Below are 13,636 nucleotides of genomic sequence, written 5' to 3'. Positions count from 1 at the left end.
TAGAACCTCCTTCCTCCAGACCTGCCTCCATAGCCACCACCTCCATCGGAACCACTGCTGCTGCTGCCTCCTGGTTTGACAGATGATTGGTTTTTTTTGGAGAAAGGGGCAGGACATGTGCATGCGCCCTCCATGTTTAGTGTTACGGACTTTTCCCTGTAGATTTCTATTCAGGGTTCTTGAAGCGGTTCATCTCTTCACATCCTCATGTCACCGACACTGGAGACTCCTTCTCTCAAAGTTACATAACTAAACAAACAGCTCTTTACGAGATCACAGGTTAAATTTAACACCATTTTTGATGTTTATCATCATCACTCTTGGATTACGTAGCAGATTTGCTCTTCAATTCCCAACGGAGTAACTATAACGTCTCATCTCATCTCATTATCTCTAGCCGCTTTATCCTTCTACAGGGTCGCAGGCAAGCTGGTGCCTATCCCAGCTGACTATGGGCGAGAGGCGGGGTACACCCTGGACAAGTCGCCAGGTCATCACAGGGCTTACACATAGACACAGACAACCATTCACACTCACATTCACACCTATGGTCAATTTAGAGTCACCAGTTAACCTAACCTGCATGTCTTTGGACTGTGGGGGAAACCGGAGCACCCGGAGGAAACCCACGCGGACACGGGGAGAACATGCAAACTCCACACAGAAAGGCCCTCGCCGGCCCCGGGGCTCGAACCCAGGACCTTCTTGCTGTGAGGCGACAGCGCTAACCACTACACCACCGTGCCGCCGTAACTATAACGTATTCGAACAAAAACAAACCAGTGATAAAGTACAGCCAGCACTACTGTCCAAGCTGCTCCTGCCCAGTCAGATCTGAGAATTCAAGCATGCCATGGTGTTTATATTAAAAAATAAAAATAAAAAAACTAGATAGAACTCGACGCCAACGGCATCGATGGGGATGCCTCTGCCCGGTAGACTACACGCCTTATTAAGTTGTGATTTGGGGATGGACATTGGACCTCACAGTAATCTTGACCTGGGACCTTTTAACCTCAAAATGTAATCAGTTTATCTTTGTCCCCAAATGCACAAACGGTGAAAGTTTGATGAAATTCCTTTCATGTGCTTTGGCGATATTGTGTTCACAAGGTTTTTGGACAGACATTTGACCTCACCGTGACCTTGACCTTAGACCTTTTGATCTCAAAATCTAATCAGTTCATGTTTGTCCCAAAGTGCACAAATGGTGAAAGTTTGGTGAAATTCCTTTCATTAGTCTTTGAGATATCGTGTTCACAAAGTTTAGGGATGGACATTTGACCTCACAGTAATCTTGACCTGTGACCTTTTAACCTCAAAATCTAGGCTAAATCAGTTCATGTTTGTCCCAAAGCGCACAAATGGTGAAAGTTTGGTGAAATTCCTTTCATTAGCCTTTGAGACATCGTGTTCACAAGGTTTCGGGATGCACGCACAGACAGACGGACGGACAACCCGAAAACATAATGCCTCCTGCACCTTAAGGTGGCGGAGGCATAAAAATGTGGACCCAAAAAAGACTCAAATGCCTAGTTGTTGTGTTGTCGGGTGTCAGAATCGTAGCAGTGATGGGGTTAAAATGTTCAGAATTCCAGCAGGATCTCACCCATTCCAAAAAAAAAAAAAAATCGCCGACGTCTATGACTACAACCCATCAAACGTGTAGACTGGGATGAAAGCACCATCAAAAATGCGCGGGTTTGCAGCGCCCACTTCATCACAGGTAAGATCAGGCTATTTATTAATTTTTTCTTTTTTATTCTTTCTAGTCTTCGTTTATTGATGTAGCAAAATACTTTGGTAACGTTTGTCTGATTAGCTGGTCATAGTTACACAATGTAATGAATATTGTTAGCATGGTAACTTAGCTTTGCATGCAATTTGGTTTGTAGGAGAGGTCTCGCTTGACTCAAGCAGTCCAGATTTTGTGCCATCATTATTTGTGTACGCCGAAAATCACAATTTTAAAGCAAGGATGGAAAGGTAAAATTGTGTGCCCTCGCTCTAAATGCCAACTTACGCTGACTGCTCTAACCTAGCTCCCGCCCCGTTCAGTTTCATTTCTGCTCTCTGCCTCTCGCTTTTTACGCAGCTCTGATTTCTCTTAGCTGCACTCTTTACACTATCATTCCTTTCATGCAATCACCTCCTGCAGATTGCTGTTTAGTGTTGGTATTTGCTGTTGCAGCTAAAGCCGCATTGCCATCACATCACTGGCATAATTTGATTAAGACAAAATGAATATGAATGTCCCATTGTTAATCAAGTTGTACATGCCCGCACATAACATAATCATATGCGTCTAAAGACTTGTAGGCACGAAGTTTTTCCAGGGTTCCTACAGATATTTTATGTTGAATTTACTACCTTCACAATTTTTTTTTTACTACCACAGCGACAATTTGGATTTGGACATTCTCACAATTTAACAAGGTAATCTTTGAGTGTATGTGTTAGTCCAAGTGAATGTGCTACATATAAGTTAGTGACAACTCTACCCAAAGAGTTGGCTTGATGAGACAAGATAGAAAGAAAATCTGAACGTACCGGTAGTGTAACTCTTTCCCTTTGGACGCATAATAGAACCTCCCATTGCTAGGGCTACACATGGAGTAATGCATATTTGCATAAAAGAAAACAAACTTCCACATATTTATAATTTTATTGAACTGTGAAACTGTGGCCCATAACCTCTTAACGGGTACACAGATTTGCACTAAACCTTGTGTGTCAACACTTCACATTAGGTACAAGATCTGATTACATTTTGTCGGCCAACACTTTCAAGATGGCCAACCTTTTGTTTGTGGAATAATCTTTTGAACAGGTGAACAGATTTGCACAAAAAATCTTATGTGCTTAGGTACATCAACTCATTACATTTAGATCAGGTCAAATGGCAAACACGAACCCACACACACCCACAACGCACCAGGCACACGCACACCCACACAACGCACCTTGCACACTATGCAGAACGCCTCTCGCCGACTGCCATCTACCGCCTTTAGCCAGTCTTTAAAATCAGGTTCCTCCAGCCAGAGGTCTGAAAATTTGCATTTCCCCATTGTTTAATTCTCGTGCAGATGTCGCCAGTCGGGTCAACAGATAGATTCGACTAGAGCCGTATAAACAAAGTCAGTCTCGTACTAAACAATCTCTGGTATAAATTTATACTGGATTCGACCGTTATTGGAATTCAATGCGCATGCGCCACCAACTCCTCACTGCGGTCCTCCTCGATACATAAAAATAAATTCGCCCAAATGTAGTAATTTATGAATATTATGGCATGCAGGTTAATTAAACGAATTAGAAAACACACAGGCCCAGTTGGACGGGGGTCAAAAAAATTTACTACCACGTCAGATTACGTTTACTACCTTTTACTGGCCATAATTTAGCCTATTTTAATTAACTACCTTTTAAAACCCCGCGGGAACCCTGTTTTCGTGGGTGTACACTGAAGTCTTGTCAATAAGGTACGAGTATATATCTGGCCATTGTATACCAGGGAACTTACTAACATCGTCCGTCCACTCTTTAATTAAATGAGGATCCGGCAAGCGATGTCCACTTGTTAGAGTTAACTTATTTATGTAGCATTCTCGATCTTGTAACGACAATTGTTTTGCATAATCTAACAGCTCATAATGCCGGTCTATGGGCAGCGCCATTGTTTCTGAGTCCAGGCTGCGCGCGCATCCTGGCAACGGTCGGTTTGTTTCCAAACATGCGAAGGGGTCTATAGGGCAGTATATAGTGAGGACGCCATTTTGTAGCGCTGTCCGAAACCTTAGTGAGGATTATTTGCACCCTATATAGTGCACTCAAAGTATCCCACGATGCATCACGAAAAGCAGTGTACAACCGATGGTCACTAACCAAAGCAATATATCCCATCATGCATTGCGGTCGCACTGAAAGAAATCAAATTAAAAGTCTCAAATGTGATTTAATAAAAGGCAGCGGCAAAGAAGAAAGAAAGGATTCAGCCTTGATTTAAAGAACTGAAAGATGCAGCTACTTTGTATTGATTAATGTGGGAAATGCGCTCAGTATAATACGGATTTATCACAAAAACACACACGTTTATTATTTTGAATGAAAACCCTCCAGCCGACTGATCCGGCACTTTTTAATCGTGCGACAGTAACGACGTGAATACCAGCGCGACGGAGTAGCATCCGAAAACGTTTTTTCATTTTACCAATCGGCTCACTGTGTAGTCCTCTATCTAGTAATTCCCTATATAGCGAGTCGGGATTAGTGAACGAGTGAGTGATGAGCGAGTTTAAGTCATGTTTGACACTCCAGTCTTGATTGTGTGAAATAAAGGTCAAGCAGTAAAGGCTTTTCTCCCGCTTGAGAAGGGTTATAGAGACTGCCATGGGGTGGCACAAAGGGCAGCTTAACCACAGCTTCAGTAACCGGGTTGTGCGGAATTAATTCCGTCGTCAGCGTTTTCAAAAGACTTTATCAGCTTTGCCACTCATCCAAGAGACGGATTTTAAAAAACAAAAACCCCCTGCGTCAGAAATCCACCCGACGTGTACGAAACAACCTCGACAGCGCGCTAACACCCGTCCTTTCATTCTTCCACACTGCACGCCGAAAGGCTCGTTTGTTTGGTCCTTTAATATAACAGGCTGCATTATTGATGCATTTTAAATGTGTTGTGATGAACTGCATCACTCACGCAGTGGCTTCCTCTCCGGAAAAGACTGCGAGATTAACAAAACAGGACCGAACGTCCCTCAAGGCCTGAACACGCCACTCCTGCCTAATGAACTCGACAGAAAGTGTGAAACCTTAAGCAATTTGGAATAAAATTAAATATTAATACACGACTGTTAAAATGTTAAAAAGGAGCTTGATGTGCTGGATCAAAAATGGCTATTTATGTGGGATCGAGGGGGAAAAACCCATCAGACGTCCCTGTGGCTGAATAAAATCTTGAAATGCAATTTGACCCTTTTTCACTACCCGTGTAGTTTTAGTTTAGCCCGGATTTAGTTCCAGTCTGGAGCAAAAACACCACAACTACGGGGGGGTGTTATGGGTGGATTTCGATGAAATTCTACGGGGGTGTGTGTGTTATGGGTGGATTTCGATGAAATTCTGAGAATGGTTAACTTAGAACTGATAACTTTATTATCAATTAATTAATGGATTAATATATTCAATTTACTGCACTTTCTTCCCATTGCTTCCGTATATTATTTTTTTTGGCAAACCACACAAATGCAAGCGCCTGGAATGTTTAGTTTTTTGCACCATGAACTAAATGGCTTTCCGTTTTCACCTATTTCGTACAGCCAAGCCCACCTCCACTTGTTTTTTACACCTTTATCGATGGCAGACACATCAGTGCCTTCTTTCATGTAAAGCGCATCCATGCTGCCGAAACCGAAAGCAGAATGACATGCTCCTCTGTGCTCGACGTTAATATAGAAAAAAAAGTTTGGATCTTCGCTTAAATTAAAATTGGGGTTTGACCTTACTTTGTGTTGAATACGACTTCAAAAACAATTCAAGATTTTATTAAGAGAAATATTGTGGCCAACACGAGTGTTAAGTTACCTAAAAGATCGCGTGAAGTTGGCTGCTATCTACTTTGCGTTCGTTCTCATTTTCCTCCATCATTTCATCGGCCAGAAACAGATGTTTTGACGTAATTTAACTTAGTAGGCTATGATTATTATTTAACCGTAGTCTTCGAGACATTTTGACTGTTTGGGGCTTTGAACGCTGGTGTATGATTTTCAGGGAATAAAGTTTAGCACATGTCGGAACATCATTGCGCTCGCAGCCTCCAACTCCTCAAACGTCCTTTAAATTGTGATATAACGTAGGCTATAAGGCATGGTTCTAACATACCTTACACACTGGCCTAACGAAAATAATAATTGTTGGGGCGTCTGCTGATTTGTTAGCTATAAATTTAGGTCTAATTACTTCTGACAGTCTGCAAGCATTGCACCGTCGGGTCTTCAAGTCTGGCTGAAGGAGAGGAGCGGGCTTTCCGGGGTTTATTTTTTGGTTTTTTTTTAACATGCTCTATTTCTGTATGTCCAGGTTTGAACTAAGTCATTTTGGCGAGATTTAATTTAATACAAAACAGAAATGGTCAGACACAAGCATGCGAACGTTTAAACATGATCAAACATAGGAAATGAACGACACAAAGCATGGCTCAGAAACAAAAAAGTTAAATAAACCCTGCTGATAGTTGATGGTGTTGCAACACATCAGTATTATAACCCAATCTCTACCCAACCACCCGGCATTTTAATTCTCCTCGGATCAGCACCGACCGCACATTTGGCCTTGGGAGAGTTCAGTTGACGGAAATCCGTCACACGACGGAAAACTTTAATCCATGAATATCACTCCGTCCTGACACTCCGGGAAATAAACGCATGCAACTTAGGAAGTGTCATGGAAGTTTTTCCAAGTAGTAGCACGTAATTCCGGGTCGTACTGCAAAAAAAAAAAAGGATACAAAATACGGAGCGGTTACGGATTTTAATCCGGATGCATCATGGATGGTAATAATTTACGGATTGGTCACGGACAGCTTGGTATATTACAGATTGGTTATCGATCTCGTGTCACGGATTTAAAAAAATAAATAAATAAAAAATTAAGAAGTCGAGAACAATTAAATGTTCGGAGTGCTGAAGTTCATAATTAAAAAGATCTTGCCTACATTTATGTTTCACATAGCCGCGAATAAAAGATCAGTGCTTTGTATTATCATTTTTTTTATTTTCCGTGACTTCATGGCTACGTTCACACTGCAGGCTGAAGTGACTCAAATCCGATCTTTTCGCCCATATGTGACCTGTATCCGATCTTTTATTGACAATATGAACGACACAGATCCGATTTTTTCAAATCCGACCCAGGCCGTTTGGATATGTGGTCCTAATTCCGATTCCTATCCGCTCTTTTCATATGCGACTTCAGTCTGAACCGCCAGGTCGCATTCATCCGACTTACACGTCATCAACAAGCCACAAACGTCACTATTCTGCGCTGAAGTAGGCGGCGGGTCTCTCAAAAAAAGTTACAACAACATGGCGCATAATCACGGGCGCAGATAGAGGGGGGGACTCGTCCCACCCAGATTTAAATTCACCTCGTTCGGTCCCCCCCACTTATAGGGAGGAAAAAACGTCTATGCTGTCTTTGTATAAGGCAAACCTCACGGAAAAATCAAAAGACTAATTACCATTCGGTTTATTGAGGTGCACAGCAGTGTATACATAGTTGCAACAACTCACATAAAACAAAACAAAGACTGATATTCGGTTGGTTGAGCTGCGCAGACTGCACAGGTTGCGAGCTCGAGCTTGGTTGCTATGGTTACTAACAACAAGTTTGACAGGCATATCGGAGTTGGGGTTGGTTTGCTGGCAGCTTTGTCCCTCCCAGTTCAAAAAACGTATCTGCGCCCCTGCGCATGACATCAATGCGAGGGACGCTTCGGGCTGTGAAGGTTCTGAATCTTCTCAATGGAAGGACGCAGAGGTTAGGGAGCTGATTTCCATTTGGGGGGATACAGCTATTCAAGCTAGATTGGATGGGTCATACCGCAACCGGGCGGTTTTACTTCCGTAAACACTGGCCATGCTCACTGCGTGTGACGTCGTCGTATCCTGCAATGCGCATGCGGAACACTTTTAGGTCGCTTTTCGTTCATACTGAGGATCACATACAAGTCGCATATATTTGTTAATGTGAACGACCTCACAAAAAAATCGGAATTGAGCATTAAGCCTTGCAGTGTGAACGTAGCGCATGATGCAACAAGGATGGACAAAGAAGCTCAGGGAAAAATAGCACATGCTCAGACAACGTCACGTGGAAACAATTACCTGATTGGCGAGATGTTTTATCAGATCAGGTCCAGACCTCCAGAAGCAATCTCAGCGATACAGATAAACCCAGGCCTGGGCTGTCAGGATCGTTATCGGTCTGGTGTGAGCACCGACCATATAAACTGCAGGGGACTGATTTATTTATCGTTATAGTTTTCAGTATTGTAGGACCGGGTCTTAAGCCAACACGCATTTCCCAAAAGCTAATGAGCGTGTATCTGGTCTACAGACAATGATTTTCCGCTTCGTAATTCAGGATCTTTCCGTTTCAGTTTTACTAAATTCCATTTCAACACTGGTTTCAGTTTTTCCTGTATGGACACAAATTTTAAGGACTTAGGACTGCTTTAAAACACCGTTTGTGTCCGTGTGGCAGATATAAAACAAAGAAATACACTTGCAAATTACATTTTGATTTATATTTGTAAAGTTTAATAAATGGGGCGGCACGGTGGTGTAGTGGTTAGCGCTGTCGCCTCACAGCAAGAAGGTCCGGGTTCGAGCCCCGGGGCCGGCGAGGGCCTTTCTGTGCGGAGTCTGCATGTTCTCCCCGTGTCCGCGTGGGTTTCCTCCGGGTGCTCCGGTTTCCCCCACAGTCCAAAGACATGCAGGTGAGGTTAACTGGTGACTCTAAATTGACCGTAGGTGTGAATGTGAGTGTGAATGGTTGTCTGTGTCTATGTGTCAGCCCTGTGATGACCTGGCGACTTGTCCAGGGTGTACCCCGCCTTTCGCCCGTAGTCAGCTGGGATAGGCTCCAGCTTGCCTGCGACCCTGTAGAAGGATAAAGCGGCTACAGATAATGAGATGAGAATGAGATGAGTTTAATAAAAGCGGAATTCATAAAATAACAATTTTTTTTAAAAACCAGACCCAGTTTATAGCATTTCACAATAAACGGTTTCAGCTTACCGGTCTTCTGCAGAGAAACTGGACACATTTTTACAAAATCGAGCGCAAATCGTTCCTGTAGGTCTTTTGATTCAGTTCCCCGAACATACTATGTTTTAAGCGCCACCTGTCTTGGTCCATCGCCAGCATCCGTACCACTGCTAGTGCTAGGCCTCGTCTTGAACTTAGATTCTTTGGATCGTTGGTGTTTCCGACTTAAAGACTTGCACTACAATATTATACAAATAACATTAGTATATGATTTAAGTAGTCACTAGTTAATAGTGCAATTGTTTTTCTGTTCTGTTTATTCACACTTGCATGTTAGCGTAGTAAAGAGAATGTGACTCGGAGCGGCTCAAGTGGTCTTTTATCATGTCAAAGCACATAATCTACTGAACGCTGACAGTCTTTGCAAAATAAAATACCGTTGTCTTCATACGGTTCACCGGGAAATTGATTCATTCTTGATCATACATTTACTGTCAGTACAGGCGCGTCGTGCGTTTAAACGCTGGTGCGGTCGCCATCTTTGTTCACTTCGGCACGGCAACATACAGTGGATATATTAATTAAAAAAAAAAAAAAAAAAAAGTGTACACATCCCGTTAAAATGATATATTTTTTTTACATTAAAAAAACCCATATATATGAGACCACGATAAATAATTTCAAAACTTTCCCCACCTTTAACGTGACCTATAACCTTTACAATTCAATTGAAAAACAAACAAATCTGTTGGGGGGGGAGAACCTCACACTAAGCTGGTTGCATAAGTATGCGCACCCTTAAACTAATACTTTGTTGAAGCACCTTTTGATTTAATTACAGCATTCAGTCTTTTTGGCAATAAAAATATTGCTAGACTTGGCAATATTTGCCCACTTCCTTGCAAAAGCGCTCCAAATCTGTCAGATCGCGAGGGCGCGTCTTGTGCACAGCCCTCTTCAGGTCAGATTTTCAACTGGATTTAGGTCTGGGCGCTGGCTGGGCCGTTCCAAAACTTTTTGGAGTCGTTGTTGTGCTGAAAGATGAAATTCCTCTTCATCTTCAGCTTTCCAGCAGACACCTGAAGGTTTTGGGTCAGAACTGACTGGTATTTAGAACTGTTCATAATTCCCTCCACCTTGACTAAAGCCCCTGTTCCAGCTGAAGAAAAACAACCCCAAAATATGATGCTGCCACCACCATGCTTCACCGTGGGTATGGTGTTCTTTTGGTGATGTGCGGTGTTGTTTTTGCGCCAAACATACCTTTTGGAATTGCGGCCAAAAAGTTCAACCTTGGTTTCATCAGACCGTAACCCATTTCCCCACATGCTTTTGGGAGAGTTGATGTATTTATTTTGCAAAATTTATCCGGGCCTGGATGTTTTTCTTTGACCCTACCTCATAGTCCAGACATATGGAGAATACGGGAGATTGTTGTCACATGTAGTACACACCCAGTACTTGCCAGAAATTCCTGCAGCTCCTTCAGTGTTACTGTAGGCCTCTCGGCAGCCTCTCTGACCAGTTTTCATCTCGTCTTTTCATCAATTTCGGAGGGACGTCCAGTTCTCTGTAATGTCACTCTTGTCCCATATTAGCTCCACTTCTTGATGACTGTCTTCACTGTGCTCCATGGTATATCTAATGCTGTGGAAATGTTTTTGCACCCTTCTCCTGACTGATACCTTTCAAAAACGATGCTTTGTAAGCTCTCTGCGAACCCTGGCTTTTGCTGGAGGATGCAACTGAGTAAATGTCTGAACTTTATTTGGGGTTAATCAGAGTCATTTTAATTGATGGTGGGTGTGAACCCAAAAAGACTGAATGCTGCAATTAAATCTAGGGCTGTATATACTCGATATATTGCGAAAATTCTGTGTGTGATACATAAAATTATTATATCGTAACTATCGAGTATTTTATGGTCATCTTCCGACTTGTGTTCGTTTCGTGTTTGTTTAAAACCTTTCCCGGTGGTTTTCTCCCTGTCCCTCAGGCAGTAACACGAGAGGCTGCCTAAGGGTAAAGAAAACAATAACGTCACGCACTCGCCAACCAATCCCGGGCGACATCTCGGTGCTGAAAGGAACTTCCAGGAAGATTTTCTAGTTTCGGTTGTGTTGCCAGATTGGGCGGTTTTAAGTGCAGTTTGGCGGGTTTTGTACATATTTTGAGTTGGAAAACCTTAGCAGTGGCAACACTGCCGGCGGGAAGATTTCCTGGTTCCGGTTTACAGCGCTGACTCAGTTCGTGCAATCGCTGGTGTTGCATAGGCTACCGTGTAAGCTCTGTCAATTTCAGCGACAAATTACTTCCTAAAAGAACTAGTAAGGGGTCAGTCAACTGGCATTTTTTGGATATCGCGAGGAGGACGTGGAACAGCAAAAGCCAGTTTGTGAAGTGTGAAAAAAAAAAAAAAACTGTCATCACGAAAGGCACAAATATGTTCCATCACCTGAAACTCACCCGGTACAGTATGAAGAGTCTCAAAACTCCGAACTACTTGCCCACAAGCTAAAACCCCCCACACCGGCCTCGTTCTCCAAAGCCCCCGATATGAGAAAACGAGTCAGAGATGGAGAGCTAGAACGGATGCAAACACTAACTTCATTGCCGAAGACATGATCCCAGTTAGTATAGTGGAAAAACCAGGCTTCCAAAAATTACTAAACACACTCGATCCCAAACATGAGTTGCCTGGTCGCAGACATTTTACAGAGAAGGCAATACCGGAATTATACACATCTGAGAGGCAGAGCCAGAAAACATTCAGTTCAAAAGGGTGCAAAGAGAAAAATGATGTTTTGCAGATCTCTCTCTTCTCTCCTTCTCTCTCTCTCTATTGTGAATGTGCCAGTGGTTCTCAGTAGTCAGGTTAATAGCTTGGAGATCCATTTTTTAAAATAATTTAATGAATGAGCACTTTTCTTATTTAGGCTAAATGTCTCTCAGTGTCGAGTTGCACTTTATTGGTTTGAGCTCTGAGCAGCTCTGGATTGTTTTGCCCCTTTGTTGCAATTTTCAAGATTGTTTTTGCAGTTTGTGCCACATCTTTGTTGAATAAAAATAGTCTTATTTCAATTCAATTGTGATTAATCACCAACATGAAAATTTAAAATGGTGGTGTTGAAAACCACCTGTAAAGTTAACCAAGAATGTTATTTAATCTGCAGGGATTGTAGTGAAAACAGTAAAGAGTAAAAGTTAGATTTCATGGGGTCCTTTAGAGGAGATTTAAATATATCGAGATATATATCCTGAAATGGAGAAAATGTATCGGAATATTCATTTTTTCCCATATCGCACAGCCCTAATTAAATCAAAAGGTGCTTCAACAAAGTATTAGTTTAAGGGTGTGCACACTTATGCAACCAGCTAATTGTACGTTTTTATGTTTTTTTTCCCCCTGAACAGATCTGTTTGTTTTTCAATTGAATTGTACAGGTTATAGGTCGCGTTAAAGGTGGGAAAAGTTTTGAAATTATTTATCATGGTCTCTCTTTTTTACGTCAGAAAAACCGATCATTTTAACGGGGTGTGTACACTTTTTATATCCGCTGTAAATATCGGTCTCTGTATGACAGCAGCGAAGCTATTGGCTAGGACACCCAGCTCAGATACCAAACAGCCAATAGGCATACGCGATTTATGTGAGCTATGGGCGAGCCTCGGAAATCCCCCGATGAAGTTAAACCTCAAGTCCGACACCGTAATGGCTTATTTTGATATAAAATCAAATAACCTCTTTGGATATTCCGTTTCAAATACTGGATTTTGTCTTTTCCATCAGTTTGCCACGATCGCGGAAACCCGTTGTCTCTAGTCTGGTCTTCAGTCGTTAAGAAACTCGCCGTTGGGTTTATTGGTTAGTACTGATGAGACGAACAGTGATCATAAGTCGTTAATATGGGAATTGAATGTTCAGGTGCTTCTGTTTGCACCTCAACTCCGAGAACCCTGGAATGCAGGAGCTCATCTTACCGTAAATAAGCACCACGGACTCCTCGATAGCGTGCTGGTAGCTGAACTGGGAGTCCAGTAGAGCTCGGCTCACGAAGGAGCCGTAGTACGTGGACTGGTACCAACCGACGTGGAGGTGGTCGATGTTGACGTGACGGAGGCTCCTCATCATCTCCATCTGGTATTGAACTGAAAGAGAAAGAGAGACATGAGATGAAAAAGATGAGAAAGAAAAATCAATTCATCAGAAGAAAATCCGAACAGGCAGAGAGATAAACAATTTGACGATGTGCTTGTGGACAACATGAGCATCGTCTGGAAAACGTGCATCTCTGTATCGTGTCATGGTAACCAACCACTGCAACAGTGGGTGAAGCTTTGAAACTAAAAGATCAATCTCTCATCATTCTCTTGAAAGCCCACATGATGGATCAATAGCTATAAAAATATCCTTCATCAGAATCAGTGCATCAAGTGATGAGATTAAAGGTGGATGGACAGTGAGAAGAATGAAGGAGGTCGTGAGGACGTACAGTGGTGCTTGAAAGTTTGTGAACCCTTTAGAATTTTCTATATTTCTGCATAAATATGACCTAAAACATCATCAGATTTTTACACAAGTCCTAAAAGTAGATAAAGAGAACCCAGTTAAACAAATGAGACAAAAATATAATACTTGGTCATTTATTTATTGAGGAAAACGATCCAATATTACATATCTGTGAGTGGCAAAAGTATATGAACCTCTAGGATTAGCAGTTAATTTGAAGGTGAAATTAGAGTCAGGTGTTTTCAATCAATGGGATGACAATCAGGTGTGAGTGGGCACCCTGTTTTATTTAAAGAACAGGGATCTATCAAAGTCTGATCTTCACAGCACATGTTTGTGGAAGTGTATCATAGCA

General features: G+C 42.2%; 1 protein-coding gene across 1 annotated transcript in view; it reads right to left on the bottom strand.

Moving 5' to 3' along the window:
• The window catches only part of eif3ha (eukaryotic translation initiation factor 3, subunit H, a), a 127,983-nt gene that overhangs the window by 42,900 nt on the left and 71,447 nt on the right, over nt 1-13,636 (bottom strand). The window contains exon 3 of the mRNA XM_060900975.1: nt 12,753-12,920. Coding sequence (XP_060756958.1) covers nt 12,753-12,920 — 168 coding nt within the window. The remainder of the gene's footprint in view (nt 1-12,752; nt 12,921-13,636) is intronic.

Source organism: Neoarius graeffei, chromosome 19, assembly GCF_027579695.1.
Source record: "Neoarius graeffei isolate fNeoGra1 chromosome 19, fNeoGra1.pri, whole genome shotgun sequence".
In the NCBI taxonomy this organism is placed as follows: Eukaryota; Metazoa; Chordata; class Actinopteri; order Siluriformes; family Ariidae; genus Neoarius; species Neoarius graeffei.
Note: the sequence above shows the minus strand (reverse complement) of the source record. Positions and strands in the feature narration are given on the sequence as shown.